This window comes from Mycteria americana, chromosome 4, assembly GCF_035582795.1.
Source record: "Mycteria americana isolate JAX WOST 10 ecotype Jacksonville Zoo and Gardens chromosome 4, USCA_MyAme_1.0, whole genome shotgun sequence".
In the NCBI taxonomy this organism is placed as follows: Eukaryota; Metazoa; Chordata; class Aves; order Ciconiiformes; family Ciconiidae; genus Mycteria; species Mycteria americana.
Genome location: NC_134368.1, coordinates 84904348 through 84920847, shown reverse-complemented (window position 1 = coordinate 84920847; position 16500 = coordinate 84904348). Strand labels below are relative to the sequence as shown.

General features: G+C 39.3%; 1 protein-coding gene across 1 annotated transcript in view; it reads left to right on the top strand.

Moving 5' to 3' along the window:
* Window positions 1–16500, top strand: part of AFG2A (AAA ATPase AFG2A) — a 232896-nt gene that overhangs the window by 53813 nt on the left and 162583 nt on the right. The window contains 1 exon segment of the mRNA XM_075501145.1: window positions 8923–9049. Within this exon segment, the coding sequence (XP_075357260.1) occupies window positions 8923–9049 (127 nt within the window).

Below are 16500 nucleotides of genomic sequence, written 5' to 3'. Positions count from 1 at the left end.
TTGCATGGGGTGAATTAGCAGTAGTAGAGCTGGAGGAGGTATTGTCACCCTAATATTACTCATGCAAAGGCAAAAGAAAGTAACCAAAGACTACACAGAAGAAATGGAATTTCCCTGTGCCATACTTGTGTTGTGAGGGACCTGATTCTAGCAGCTGGCTCAGGCAAGGAGCTTTGCATTCTGGCTTATGTTGGCACTGGTTGTCCCTGAATTGGGGAACATCAGCTGTTTCTCTGCAATATCTGAGCTGTGTTTGGATGTGATAGAGAGTTGAGGCATTCAAAACTTTTGTGACTGCTGTCTGAATTCTTTAAAGTTTTGGAATTTGGTATCCAAATAGAAATATTGTCTGGGAAAAAAAGCTGCATGTCCAGTGCCAGCTTTCTATTTTAGGCCTAGTAAGGAGTGGTGAAAAAGTAAAAGTTCTGAAATGATTTAATCATACAGTAAAGCTTGTAATTTGCTTTGGAATAGCAATTTTAGCAAATAGTATTACCCATAGGTTATATGTATAGACGATAAATGTCTGCAGTCCCTTTAATTTTAAAACAAACTCGTTAATGCTTCTTGTCTAGCAAGAATCCTTTATCACAATGTATCTGAAATCTGCGTTCGTTCCTTTTTGTTTAAAAAAACCCAATAATTTGTAACTTTGCCAGCCTGTATTATAATTCGGACATCTGAAGTCGGTAGAGACTTTCATTGGCATCAGTGGAAGCAGGACTGGATCCGTAAACTCTTTTCTCGAAGTCATTCAAGTGCATGGATAAATGTACAGGGTTTAGAGGGACTAATCAAGTCTGGTAATGTAGGTAAGCATGTTCTGCAGTGCTTGGGAGTGCTGTGGCGAAGTTGAACTGCAGCAAGATGCTTCAGCCAAAGACATGAATTTTGAGCCTCTGTCTGGATTCCTGCTACAGGCCCAGTTGAAACAGATACCAGGATTAGAGGGATCAGAAGTGGGTGTACTTGATGACCACTTCAATTCCCAGTATGGTGTTGGCTATGGAAAAAGGTCAGCTTACCCACACTAAATGGGCCCAAGCAGGCTACAACTGCCTGTGGGGTTAGGACTATAATGATTGAAGGTCTTTTTTAAATTATTTTTAAATTTTTTTTATTCTTATTTTAAATGAAATACAAGGGGCACATAATTGTAATTAAAACTTATAAATGAAACTTATTCCAGATGAAAGTGAACCTCTTATACTTAAATATTGTTATAATGAAATGAAATCCAGTCTAGTTAGTTACTTCTAGGTCTGTAATACTTCCAACTTAAACTGTACTTGCTTCCCCGTTAGACATGATGGATTACAGTTTTCAACTTGATTAACTTCCAGGAATGCACAGAAGAGAAGTGCTGAGGAAAACAGAAAGAAAGGAAATGGGAAATTTACTGTGCATCAGGTGTGTGTTTGGGGGTTTTTTTGGTTTTCGTTTTTTTTTTTTTTTTTTTTAAGGCAATGTCAGTGTGAACAGAATAGGAGAACTCTTGATGTTAGCATCCTTCCTGTTTCAGCTGGATGGTGCCAGGGCCAGATGAAAGCAAGGTCTAACATCCATCTTTCAAGGATGTGCGTCTGGAATTAGTTGCAGGCAGATGGAAATGGATGATAGATCACCACCTAGGTACTTAAGGATTTGGAGATGTGCTTGGGGAAAGCCCTGTGGAAGAAAGCCTGTTGATTCCAAACCCATCTCAAACTGGCTCCTTTCCTCCTTTTCTCTCCTTTCATTGCATTTCATTTTTCTGGGCCTACTTTACTAACTTCTGGAAGGTGCAATAATAAGAAATTTAGGCAAATGGAAGAGGCTGGTTGCGTGACTGTGGAGGATAATTAGGATGTTTCTGCAGCGGGTTATAGGCCATTTGTTTCAAAGTCACCTGCTGACAGCTGAGCACCGTTTCCTGTTTTCACAAAGCTCATCTCTTTTTAGGAAGCTTGCTTAGAAGTTGGAGGACACTCAAGGAGTACTAGGAGTTCTTTTATTTTTCTGTGCTTTTCTAATGCCTTAAAAAACAAATGACATGAACCGCACTTAATCGACAAGTTGGCAAAACACCGTTTTGGCCTGGAGGTGACCATAAAGCTAAATGTTCTACCTGGTCTCTGAATTTCCCAGACTTCCCCAGGTTTCCTCTGGAGCTTTCCCTTCTGTAGTACTTGAATTTTGCTCTTGAGGAAACAGGGGAGATGTGAAACAATATAGTGGGTAATAGCTGATACAGGTGCGTACAGAATACGACCGCATCTAATTGTAGGGTCCTGATGGAAGGAAGGGTTTAGCATTATCTTCTTTCAGAGTTTTTCTGATGACACAGGCAGGAAAATTCCTTGCTATGGGTAATGTTTCTTATCTTAGCGCTGAAGAGGGTTGGGGTTTTATTTTTTTAATGAATAGCCAAAATATTTAACTGATAACATACAAAGATTTGCATTCTGTACATCTCTCCTAGACTTTTTAATAACCTCCAAGCCTGTAGTATCTGTAGTGGTGTGAATTAATAGTATGCATTGAAGTTGTACCATACATATGCCAGAAGTGAATGTGGCTCAGTGTTTTAATAACGATTGCTTAGGCCTAGGTATGCCTGCTATGCCTTTTTGTTTTACGAAATACCTCTTTTGTTGTGAGTGCTTGTACATACAGGAATCGACTAGTAATTGTGGATGACAGTTTTGCAGCTCGAAACAGGAATTGTGCTTGTAAGCAAAAGTAAGTGTGTGATGTAAAAGATGTTATGATTTTGAGGGGGAGAGGGAAAACTATAGGGGAAAAAATAGTGATATTGTGCTGCTTATGTAAACATGCATGTCTCTGTAAACCTATTTCGTAAAGTTTGGGTTTTGAAGTCCCAGTAGCATTCAAGGGAAACAAAGTTCAAAGCTAATATAAGGGCCCGCTCTGCTATCTTTAGATATAAGAATATTCTGACTGAATTAATATTTCAGCAGGGTATATCTGTGTGGAAAAGCCTGCTTTTTCTAACTGGCATGGCAATGTCCATTCTGCTGGACAAAATGCCCCACTGACAGAATTTTTGAGTGAAATTTGATATCTGGGAAGATGCTGCAATTAATATTTTTCTGGTAATGCTATTGGAGTAGATTTTTTTTTTTTTTTTTTTCCCCCTAATGCTGTGGAAAACCTTGAACCGCCAAAGCTGTATTTCACCCGAGTTTGTGAGGGAAGGAAATAAAACAGTGTGACAGTTAATTACGATCACGGCAGTTGGACTGAAAAGACGGACTTGGCAGGTGCTCCTTGCTGACAGGTTACCCCTGCAAAGCCCTGACAGAAATGTCAGACTCAATAAAAATCCTTCAGACTGTGTGAGCGAGGCAGCTCTCACGTGGGAGTGTGCTGGCAGGGGGCTTTGGTATTTCAGGAACCTTTTACCTCGGTAGTTTGTGGAGAAGTGGAGACTCCTGCCAGAAAGGTCTATTTCAACCTATATTAATTTTTTGATACCAACCATTTTGTCATGTCAATGAGTTTTACATTTGTTTTGATATGAAATTATTTCCAGAGGTTCCAGTGAAAGAATTATTTGAGATGATACCACATCCACAAGTATTTTTAAAAACCTGTAGATTTTGATTATGATTGCAATTCTTTTGTTGGGGGAAAAAAATAATAAAGACAGCTTTTATCTCTACGTAAATCTTGCCTGATATGACATTTTGGAAAAGAAGGTGGGCTGTACTCCCTTGTCACAAAACCTGCGTTATAGATTTCAGCTGCGTGGAGATTAATCCCTCTGCAGTAATTTATCCTGGATACTTCTCCTGAGGTCTGCCTCTTCGACCTCACGGATCTGCCTGAGGTAGGGTCATCTGTGCAGAAATGGGGCTTTTCAGGAGAGGGGCCCTCCCAGACTTCCTTCTGGTTTTGTAGCTTCACAGTTGCTGTGAATTTGAGTGTTCAAAATGTTATTGTGTGAATATTTCCTGCATTTCCACGTCTACAGCTTAGCTTAGCAGCATAACTAAACAAAGGTCCTGATTCTGAAGCTAAGGTATTCAGACAGGCTTCAATGCCATTGAAGTCAGTGGTGGGATGGAGAGTCACTGGTTCTCCTTTACAGGATTTAAATGGTGATTGAGACTTAAATATATTTTCCAATGGAAGTGACATCTGGTGTTCTGAAAAAACATTCATTCCATTGGCTTTGGAAGTGTTCTGGGTTGTCAGATGATGCAAGTGTACGTTTGCATTAGCTCACAGTGGTGATGCTTACCAATTTCATCATGAGGTCAAACCGTAATGACTGCATTTTCAGGCTGTTTTAATTTTCAAATATTAAAAAATCTGTTAGATTGGGGGGGGGTGGGGGGGAGAAAAGGAAGTTAAATAAGTAAAACTGTATAAAACAAGAAGTCAGTTGCTGTCAATAAAATGCCTATAGCAAGAAGGGTAACAGATTTAAATCTGGTGATTTCATACACGTGGTTATGTCCAGAAATAAAATCTCCTTGGCTTGAAGAACTATATAAGCTAGTGAACTGTATGTACTCCTTGATGCAGTGATAGAATCAGGCTACAGTTGTTTTTATATCCCCAGGAAGAAGTATGGGAGTGGCTTAACATGTTCAAGGGGAAATGTCAGTGCCCACTGAGGTCTGAATCCAGCTGGTTAGAACAGTCATTGGATAAGGCCAAAGGAAATATGAAAAAGTGCTATGGAGAGCCCTCGCCTGCTATAATGAATTAGGAGCTGGGGCTCACAGTCTGTCAGTTCCATCAGACAAGGCTCAAATTCATTCAGATTAATTGTGAAGCGTTGGTACACTGTATGTTTTATTCTGCCAAAATGTGTATTGGAAGTGCCTTTAGCTAAAATAAAATGCCAAGAACAGGTTTTGTTTTCCATATTCACCTTCAGTAGTCTGCTTTAACCCACGGATGGTCTTACCTGACAGGCTTTTGCCACTCAGGAGGCTTCTCTGATAGTCAAGTGAAGTGCCTGTGCAGGAGTGCACGCATGCTTGGTCTGAGGCTGGCGGGACACTTGCAGGATTAGCTGAAATATCACATAGGGGAGGATATCTGGCTCTAACTAATGCAATAAACTAGTAAACAAAGACATTTTTTGCCTTTAAAACTCCTTCATTGAGGATTTTAAAGAAAGAGGGGTTGGCAAAGAGATTAAAATAACACGTAGTTTACAGACTGATGTATTAAATTAGGGCAACACAAGAGATTACTTGAAATTCTCAGGCCCTTATGGAGCAGCCAGACTCCTCTTTGCTCACACATTTTTTTATTTTGAAGTTCAAGGTATTTCTCGTTAGGGCACAGCTCTTGCATACGCGCACCCGTGCACACATGGCCCTGCGTGGATTATGTGAGGGGCTTAATTCTGACTGCCTGGATTTGCAGGCGGCGTGTTGACAGGAAATTAGTTTGTACCAGGACGTGCCTTTTGAGGACTATTTCCATGCAGTTGTGATGATGACATCAACGTGCAGAGGGTGCGGGGGGGGGGGTGGGGGGGTGGGCAAAGACAGCCCCTTGGCTGGAAGTTGGTTTTGGCAGTGCCTCCGTGGGACTGGAGGGTTAATCATAATTTGTTTCTCTGGCTGCCGTTTGCGTCAAAAGTCCGGACAGCCTTAATGAACGTTGCCTGTGTTAATTTGAAACCCTTGCTGGGAAATCATGGGAAAATGGAAAAACGCATACTTGCGTGTCACCCTTCAGATTAACAGTTTAGGCAGCGCTAGAGCTCTCGGAGTGTGTTGTGCGGCTCCGATGCAGCTCTGAGCAGCTGGTAAAGAGATCTTTCACTGTAAACCTATGCCTGCCTGTGATTTTTATAGGGCATCCTGTTAAGCCAAAAGCTAATTTGCTGTAGACTCTGTGCTAAAAATGGTGCGTCATATGACAGCTTAGTGAACTATGTAAATAAAAGCAATGAAATTGGAAATTCTTGGTGTCATAGGTCCTGGACACCTCTTCATTTGATACTGTTTTTATTATCGATAGTTTTTGTGTGTGTGGTTTTAAAATTTTTTTTGCTCCACTTTGAACAGATAATAATGAAGCCCCTAATAATGCACTGGTATCCCCGTTCATTGTTTGAGTGGTATTATGCCATCAGTGATTGCTTAACTGCAGTTTTCTGATTATGCCCTAATTGTATGCAAGTCTTTGCAATGTACATTCCCCTGTAACAGTGGGGGTTCTCTTTAGAATAAACACTTCTTTATTTTTTTTTTTCAGACTGAAGCTTGTAAGAGAAATGTTTATATTGGGGAAAGATGTAATATCCGTTCTAGCCACCTCTCTTAAAAACCAAATATTTCTTCTTTGTTTCTTTTAAAAAAGTTTAGCATCTCCCCCAAAGTCTTCTAGCTTCAAATCTCATATAATGTTAACATTTTGGTCCCAGTCTTACCATTATTTTTTTCCTTTGCTTAGCTTTTTCTTGTGTGCAGTCTATCGGGTATAAAGTCGAGTAAATGGGAAACTTACGCAAGATGGGAGGCCTGAATCCCTACTGAGACTAGCTTATGTTACAAAGTTGATTTTAATTTCCTTTAAGCTCTGTGTCCTTCGGAAAGCATTTACTATCCTTGTCCAACACCTGAAGTGTTTTATCATGTTCAGCCTTCTATAAGTCAATGGGACTGTGACCCATGGGTACGTTAGAAATGCTCTAATATCACTTGGGAATTTCTAACGTGGCTGCAGCAAACCGAAAAGCTGACGACTAGCTAACCCAAGTCCCTTCTTTCATATTTCTTAGCAACCTAAATCTTCTGTTAGCCAACATTTATTATAGCTCCTCAAAGATACTTTGCAGACTAGGTCTGATAAGTTAACTGTTTTGCACTGGAAGAATACCGAACCAGTTGTAGAATAGGAAAGTTAGAGAACTTATGTGGAGGAGATCTGTACAGCAGCGATGGAATCACTACTGTTGCTCTGGCTCTGGGACGTTTAGGACGCACTATGGCTGCAGGCGTGCTGGTGGTGGATGGCAGTGCTGCAGCAATATACGTGTGTAATAACTATGCAAATATATGTGTGTATTCTCTACCTGTTGGAAATAATTGGAGCACTTACATTTTAAAATCTAGTATTTCTTTTTGGAAACTAGTGTTCGGCAGGATAATTGTACTGCGTTTGTATGTGTAGGTGCCTGTATATCTGTATAAACATTTGAGAGTACTTTTGGAAAAGGACTTTCAAAAAATTTGAGATTAAAAAATTATCTTAATCCTATGTAGATTTGGGGTAACAGTAGAAAAATGTACGTTGCAGGAAGAAACCCGGCCTCATTTTAAGTATCAGACTTCTTTTTGCTTCTTAGTATGAAGTCAGAGGGATCCAGAAGAATTGGAGAGATTAATTTTTTAAAAAGGGCTTGTTTGAGAGTGGAGAAATGAAGCCTCCCATGTGCAGCAGAGGGGGGAATAGCCCTGGAAGAGCAGTCCTGTTGGTGAAGGAAGATGTAGGTGTGTGCCTGCTGTCTGCAAGGGAAGGCTGTGTCGAAAACAGCGAGGCTTTTGGCATGTGCCAAGAGCAGGGCTCCTGGTTCCTGGCAAAGGAGGATAAAACCCACATTTTTGGCTCTATCTGGCAGTCCCCAGCCTGCTTCAGCTTTCCTGCCGCTGTTCAGCAGAGGGAACTTTTGGGATGAGCTGCTGCCTGCGCTTGCCGCGGCCCCCCCGTATTTATGTACAGTTGGGTATTACAAGGAACACATATACATCATTCGTGTAGTGCGTCTGCCAACGTGTGAGTGTATAGAGTTATCTGTGTATGGTCCTAGTATCTCCTACGTCTAGTATCCTTTCAAAGATAAAAAATTCTATGGTGTGCAGTCACCTATGTTTTATAATGTTGCAGAAATAAAGCCTGTTTATGCAGAATTAGAAGGATGTTGTAAAGAACACAGCTGTTCATGAGATGTATTATTTATCACAACTTATGTGCTTGGTCTCTTGATTTGATTTATGCAATGTCTTCCTTTTCTGCATTCTTTGTTATGTGTGTGAATATACGCGCACACACATATATATGTATGTGCACACATATTTATGTGTCAAAGAATTGTTTAGGAAGAAGGTGGTACATCATTTGGTTATTCTTTTTCAAATATTAAAGCTTTAATGAAAATAAGAGTTTATTTCTATAATGCTTTTTGTTACATGTAGTTAAGCAATTTGAGCAAATTTTCCATAAACTTCAAGGTTACCAGAGTTAATTCCAAACTAAAAAAATAAATGCTTAGAACAGTTTATGCCTTGTCTGTTTAGGTTTTTCACATATTGGTGATTTCAAAACTGGAGTTTTCCATTTCTCAGTCTTGGTGTTTTTTCCTGGTATCTGGAGAATCAGCTGAGTTAAAGGACTGACAGTGCTATTATGAAGCAGTTGATCAACACTCAATTTATTCTCATTTGATGGGGAGAACATAAAAATGTAGAGCAACTCTGCAAAATACATAACTGCCTAACTTTTTATACTGCATAGGGTGGTGTAAGCACTCACTTGGATGGTGCTAAAAATGAAAGTTTGTCTGACTAGTAAAGAAGCTGCATGAATTTAGTTATCTTAAAAATGTTTATTCCAGACATCCACATGGTGTTAAATGCTTTTAAAGTATTTAAAAGTAAAGTAAAAAAAAAAGTAAGTAAAAAAACCTCAGTTGCTTTACTGAATACCAAGAAATCTTTTGAAGGACTAAATCTCCAATTTGCTTTTACTCACTTCATATGACTGGTACTGTTTCAGGGATTGAAGGTGAAAACAAAAATAAGAAAGAATTAAGATAAAAAGATGGATACCTGGACATTGAAAAGAACAGTACATTCTTTCCTTTCTCCAGTTTTCTAGGAAGGAAAAGCTAATGCTGTGACACTTTTTCTTTTTTTTTTTTTTTTTTTGTTTTTTTTTTTTTTAAATCAGCTCTTCAGGTGCTGGAAATGTAGCAGACCGTGTCTTGGCTCAGTTGTTAACGGAAATGGATGGGATAGAACAGCTGAAGGACGTGACAATTTTGGCAGCTACCAACAGACCGGACATGATAGACAAGGTATGAACAGATACACTGTCGTATATCCTTTTCTCTTGAGAAGACCAGATTTTGGTATAATTCCATTCTCTTTTACTCTCCAAACTGTTGTCTAATCAATCTAATGATTGATTAAGAGTAGAAGTCTGAAAATGAAGACAAGGCAAAGGAAAGGATTATGTCCCTTGCTTTTTTTTCCCCTCTACAGAATTTTAAACAGAAACAAAATGTTTTGTGATAGCCTTAAGTATCTGTTTCCTAGAAGAAATTTTCCTTAAATCAAGCTCATTGAACTTGTGCAACAACATTTCTGTCAAACTTCTTCTGTGGTTTTTGCTTCTGTTGTGTTTGTTTATGCAGCAGTTTGCTGGAGTTTGTTGGTTTCATTAGTTACTTCCTTTCAAAAGATTAAATATCTCCTCGGTGCCGTTAGTCTGCTGCCAGCAATACGGTTTCCAACTGTAAACAGTGCAATTCTCCTTAGATCCTGCGGCAGCTCTGCTGGAGCGACAAGAACATTTCAAGTTTGTAAAAATGGGAGGGTTGTAACACTTACTGCAGAAAACCTCCAAACACAAAACCAACCCAGCAGCCCTCTAGAAAATCTACTTTAAAACTGTCTACCACTGCTGTGTCTTCTCAGAGCTAAGTGCAGTAGACAGACCAGTCTGAAGTGATTTCCTTTAAGATAAATTTTGTAGTGTTGGTAAGGTTCTTTATTCCACAACTTTTCACCTTCACAACATTCATGAATTTGATGACAAGCTAATGAAATTTATTTTTCCTGATCTTTTCTAGGGTTTCTTAGAAGTTTCTTAAATATTTTTTATGTTAACAAATTCTCTGCTTTTAAGCTGTTTCTGGAATAGTCTCTTCTGTTTGTCTTGGAGCATTCAGGCATAAAATACATATGAAGCGCACGCTTTTAAAGTAAGGTTCATATACACATGAAGTCTTGAGAAAAACACTTGTATTTTGGCTCCAGAACAGAGCCTCTTCCCGTTTGAAGTGAAGGAAGCCACACAGCTGATGGTGTCCTGATGAAGGCTTACATAGAGCTTGCTTAATACACTATCTATGTGCCTGCCACGGCAGAGTAGAGCTGGCAAAGAGTTTTCGGTACAAGATGATAAAACTCATCAGTGAAAAATACACTTGTGCAAAATTGAAATTTTTCAAGATTCTACTTTTGTCAAATTGAGTTCAGTTTTCTTTGACTATTCTTTGGGGTCAGACTAAGCTGAATTTGAAAAAATTCTGTTTGTGGAACAGAAAGGAAATTTCCTTCTGAGTCAGTTCAACATTGTGCTGTGCTATCTCCATCACCACCTGGGAATTCAGTTCTCTGTCATTCTCCCTTTTGCTGGATTTCTCTTGGGCCTACAGTGAATGCTGTTTTCTTATATTTTACTTTTTATTTGAAATATTGGCATACTGGGACAGTATTTATTTGAAATATTGGCAATATTGGGACTGTACTACCATGTTAAGGGTGCCACCCTGCAATGCCAAGAACTTTTAGATAGAACCTAAGTTACTAGATATATGCCAACTGTACCTGCATCACTGATGCAAATCCAGACCTCTTAGCCTGGGACTGAATGTTGTCATTTTAATATGGTGGGTAAAAATTCGATGACATCTGTGCATCTGAATTTTATGGGGGTGGTGACCTTTTAAGAACTAACAGCACAGTTATGTTTAGATGACAATGCGTCTTACATATTCTTTCCCTAAGTAAAGCTGATAGTCTTGGCTCTAAAGAAAAGGAAAAAGTTGCATGAGACAGTGCCCCCCCCGTAGCAAGCGGTATGATTATAGGAATTTTACTAGCAAGAAGCCATGAATGGATATTTTGGATTTTTATATAAAACTGTTTTTACCAAGATATAATGGAAAAAAAAAGTTCTGGTAATTTTGTAGAAAGCATTCACTTACAGAATAGCAGAGCAAAATTTCACCAATCTGGAGGAAGGGGTGATTAAACTGTGATGTAAAGGGACTGGAGAATCACATTCATGCTTCATCCAGACCAGACAGGCTATACCAGGCCACCATCTTCTCCTGAGTCTATCCAATATTTGCAGTGCATGAGTTGCACTTTTTTTTTTTCCCCCTGAAGAAAGAAGGCTGACCCCAGAAAGCTTTCATATTGTGAACTTCACTTAATGGGAAATCTTTCCGAATGGGCTTTTAGTTTACTTTTTAATTGGTGATCCCTTTGAAAAGGTAACATTTTGTTAAATCAATTAAATATTTTTATTGATTAGTATCAGTTGTGTATTAAAATGAATGAGTGTCCAGTTTTCATAGGTGTATGATGACTATACAGTAATTTTTAATGCATCAACTTTACATATGGTATAAAGGCACAAGGCAGTCTGTGCTCTCTACTTCCAGGGACTAGGAAGATGTCTGGTATACTTTTTGTGACTATCCTTTAGCTTTTGAAACCAAGACATGTTTGAGGAATGCGTGCTTTGTAAGTTTTACATTATATGCTTACAAAATTGGTAATAATCTATTCAGCATCTTCATTTACGTGGCGGCTGCTTAACTGAAAATACGTGATGATTAATCTTCTCTAATTTGAAAACAGCACGTGGGAATATCAATTGTAAGGGTATTCCCTTGAGCCTAGTGCAGACTTTGTCATCCCTGCAAACACTACAGTATGTTGCTTTTGGGTAGTGAATAGATTTTGAGTCAGACTTTACAAAGTTATGTTTACCATTAAACTTGTTTTGACTTGTTACAAATGTCTATTAATAAGGTGATTTCTCTAAGATGTCATGATTGTATTGAACTGTTATTCCAACCTAAAGTTGTGTCCCGTGTTTGCAACACTTAGCTACTCTCTATCCCATTCAAGTAATGCTGGAAATACTTTGGGTTAGTTTCTGTTTTTCATAAGAAAAAAACGGCATGTACTGTTTTCAGCCATGTATGATACAGAAAGTGATTTCTCTTGGAAGGGAAATATTCTGGAACAAGATGTTCTGAACATTCTTTGAAAGTGATACAGAAGCAAAACACTCTGAGTCAGTAATAATAGTAAAATCTTCCCTTACATTCTTCATTCTACAAGCAGAATTGATGAGCAATAATTGGAAAAATGCTTTTAGTTTTTGGTGACTTACCCACTCAGGAGTGATATTTCATACCTAAAATAGTTTGCAGTAACTTTATGGAGCTGCTTACGATTCAAAGCTTGCCTGTATTTTCCCATGTATCAGTTGGCCTAATGAGAGAGATCACTCATGCCCACAAACCACGCATAAAATATTTTGAACACTGTGTATAACTTGATTAGCTTGAAATTAAATGTTCTATTCAGACACATATGTGGACAAGCTTTGCAATGTAGTCTGACAGATTTCTGTGGAAGAAAACCTAGACTAACTCATAAGGATTTGTGTGTCCTTTTTTTCTTTTTCAGTGGAACCTGTTTTCCTAGCCTTTTAGTACTGGGCTTATTTCTTGGGTGAGAAGGGTGAATTGCTATCATTACCTGCCCATGCAGATATCTTTTCTCCTCTTAAGCAGTGTTTCAATCTCCATTAGCAAGGGTACCGCGAAGGAAGAGAGACTGTCAGATCCCCAGAGACCTCAGTGAATGTTTTAGCACAGGAAGCAAGATGCATGTTGCTGCGGCATCAGATAGTTTTACCTCCTGCTGGGTCAAATTTGAATGTCAAACACATTAGCTGTGATGTAAAACACGAGGCGCTGAGTGAAGTGATGGCCTGTGGTATAGGATGACATCCTGGTGCTCCTGACAGCTTCACTTCTCCTTATCGTGGGGTGCAGAAAAGATGTAGCCTCAAATATGCTATTTGCATAAGAATGACAGGATGTGATAGGACAAATGAAGATTAATGAGATGCTGTGCTGTCAACGTTGCCCATTGTCTCTAGATTGATGATGGTCTGGACTTTGTCCGCATTCATGGGCTTCAGCGTAGCTTGAACCAGAAACTATCCTGGTACGTTGAATACTGAAGAGCAGAATCTTTACGAATGCTTTGTTAGTACAGAAGGCCTCGGCTCCCAATTTTGAAGCAACCTGCGTGTTGGTGTGTTCTGCGTATTGTGCCAGTGCAGAGGATTTTTGCTGCCTCCTTTTGCATATTATTTTGCTTTTTAAAACCTTCCTGCTCCCTACCCTTCCTCCTCACTTTTTTCCTCTTCCACCTTCTCTTCCTTCGCCTGCAAGTTTTACTGTTCCTTAGATAAGCTCTGTTGGCTTCAGTGTATTAACCAGTGGCTTTGAATTCAGTTTATTTGGTTTAAGAACCACGTGGATACTACTGAGTTGTCTGTTCTGCTTACGTGAACAAAGTAAAAAAAACCTGCAGCCTATATTCTTCCTCACAACTGCCAAGCATGAGGAAAGGGAATAAAACTCCCTTCCCCCGCGGTTCATTTGGATTTGGAGGAGTCTTTTGGGCAGAGAAGTCAAACAGAGGTTCATCGAGTTGATCTGACCCTCAAAATGTTGATTACTGTGTAGTTATGGGACAACCTTAATTTAAAGTGGCTTGTTTTGATGAAAATAAAAAATGCATGATAGAGCTATTTGGCAGAATCAGTAAAGAAATTATAATTTCTTGCCTGCAGCAAAAGTAAATAATCTTTCCTCTTTAAAAACATCAAAGTTCTGTCTTTCTGAAGGCTTATGGAAGAAATTCAAATATTTAGGTTTGCAGTTTTATGAGTTAAAAGGAATAGGAAAGAATCTTGCATATTTATTCGTTATTGTCTGGAAATGTATATGTGCTGTTATAAAGCAGGTGATGCTACAAGCATATTTAGCAGTCAGATGCAGTGGCACAGATGTAACTCACTACCATGTAGTATATTTTCCTATTTACATATTTGCCTATTTGTGATTTCCATTTTGGTCAGATACATCTTACTAAAGGTTCTCTCTATGTTACAGCTTTGACTTGGTAGGATTTCAGTTTTCCCAAATATAGCGTAGGACTGTAGAGTTACAAGCCACGTAATCCATCAGTCGTGTGCTATATTTCCCTCTGTGACACCCCTCCACCCCCCTGTTTGATCAACGATCGTAAAATACTCTAGGTTGGAAGGGGCCCCTGGGGGCCTTCTGGTCCAGCCTCCTGCTTGAGCAGGGCCATCTTCAGTGTGAGGTGAGGTTGCTCAAGGCTGGTCCAGGAGAGTTTTGAGTTTCTCCAAGGATGGAGATTTCAGAGCCTCTGGGCACCTGCTGCGCTGTTTGACCACCTTCATGGGGAAGATTTTTTTCCTTATATCTAACAATCTAGCTTGCTGTAACTTGTGCCTGCTGTGTACCTGTGAGAAGTGCCTGGCTCTGTATTTTCAACAAACCATCCCACCACTCCCCGCTGCTTTAGGTAGGTGAACACAGATGGGGTTGTACACGGAATTGTGAAGGAGAACTTTGACACCCCCCCCCCCCCTTTTTTTTTTCCTGTCCCTGGTACTCAGGTGGGAAACCCCCTAATCAAGCTGTGCCTGAAAGAAGGCCTCACCTATGCTAAATTGCTTTAGGACTCTGGAGGAGGAAATGTAAATATCTCACTTTTCATTCTGCTCTGCATTGGATTTGGCTCAAGGATGAGCAGTCAAGTGTCCCTTAGCCTTGCAGTGATACAATATGAGCAGAGTCCTGGGCAGGGAAGGGGATATGTCTTCAGCTGTCATTTCTCAGCATTGCTTCTGTGTGGATTTCATCCAGATTTGGAAGACAGGGGGCACAACACTGCCTGCTTTTTAGAAGGAGATGGTGCTGGTACACTTACTGCTTGGCCAAGTATTTTATGACAGTTGAATGAATTAGTACTACGTAAATACTGGTTAAAGTGAAATCTCTTTACATACTTAATTTGGCACTGCTAGGTTACTGGAGATGAAGTCCAGCCTTGGGACTGATAGAGATAACTAACAAGTAAGTTGCTAAACTGCTTTCCCTGCGTGATATCATGTTACTGAAATCAGTCTTCATTTGTAGATGGGCTTTGTAGGCATCATGAGAATAGAACAGGTGGGAAAGTATTTCGGAGTAGAACTCAAAGTACGTAAATGCAATTGCCATGTCCCTCCACACTGCTGAAGCATTAATTTTTTTTTTTTTTTAAACTTTAAATGCTGAAGTGGCTCTCTGCTTGTCAAAGGGCACTCCTCATTCTTGTAAAGCCCTGGGATTAAAAATAGAGAGCGAGATTTTGTGGGTCTCCTTTTCAGTCAGCCAGCACCTAGAGTACTTACATCATTTTGCCCAGGTGCAAGTATGGTTCTTTGAAATAACAGAAGATGTGGGATTTCTTTTGAAGACAAGATTGTTCTGGAGCATATAATAAATTTTCAGAAAATGAAGCTTTAGGGAAAAATGATATCAAACTACATGCCATTGAAAAGAGGATCTGATATTCTAAAATTGTTTCGCAGTCTTGGAATCATCACATTTTCCATCAGTCGGTTTTCTCTGGTATGTGTTTGGGTTTTTACTCTTAATCTTGTTAAACTTGCAACTCTGACTAGGGCAAAGAGGTGCTCTGGAAAGTAGCTGTTTCTCAAAGGTCTAATTTTGCCTTTATTAATATCAGATGTTTACACTTTAGGGTGATTAAGAGCTTACTAAGCTTATTTAAAAAAATAAGCTTATTTAAAAAAAGTAAATGAAATAATTTAAAAGTTGTCACACATTCTTTTCACCTGCCAAACTGAAATGACTAAATAGACACAGTTGACGAGCACTGCTGTTTACTGGCCAAGACTTCCAAGTTGATGATTTGAGGCTGGACTGCATAGTGAACCCATAGTCCCTAAAGAGCCTGACCACTCTGTTTGAATGCAGAGGTAGTTTCTGTGTTAATGTACATATGTATGAAGTTTCTCTTTAAGTCAAGAACTAGGTTTTAAGATTCACCTGAATCTCTCTCTCTCCCTCCCCCCCCCCCCCCCCCCCTTCCTCACTGATGAAAACTTTGTTTTCTCATGACTACAGCAAATAAAATATTTCCAGGTGTGCAAAAGTGATTTTTGTTTCCAACTATTCGATTGTCAGAGTGTGGAGGGCTGAGTAGTAAATCAGCCTTAAGGCTGCTACAGTTTTAAAAAACAAAATCTTAGTGGTGACAGCTGAAGAGCACAGTGACTTTTTCACTCAAGATTTATTACTTGCCTGAAAAGAAGGGTTGGAGGGAAAACTTGCTGGGCTGCATATTTTCTCCTTTAACAGATATACTATAGAGCCAGGATAAGTTGGCTTTATTTTGTCTGTGAAAACATACATCCAAACGATGTATGTAAAAAATAATAGTTTTACTTCAAATAGAACAGAAAAATAAATATGCCTGCTCTTATTCTTTATAATGGAAAGCATTCCTTAGACTGACTCAGTCATGTGTTTTAGCATCACTAATACTTTCATAAACTTCTCTGCAACACATGCCAGAAGACTTACTTGAAGGTATCAAAGCGTAT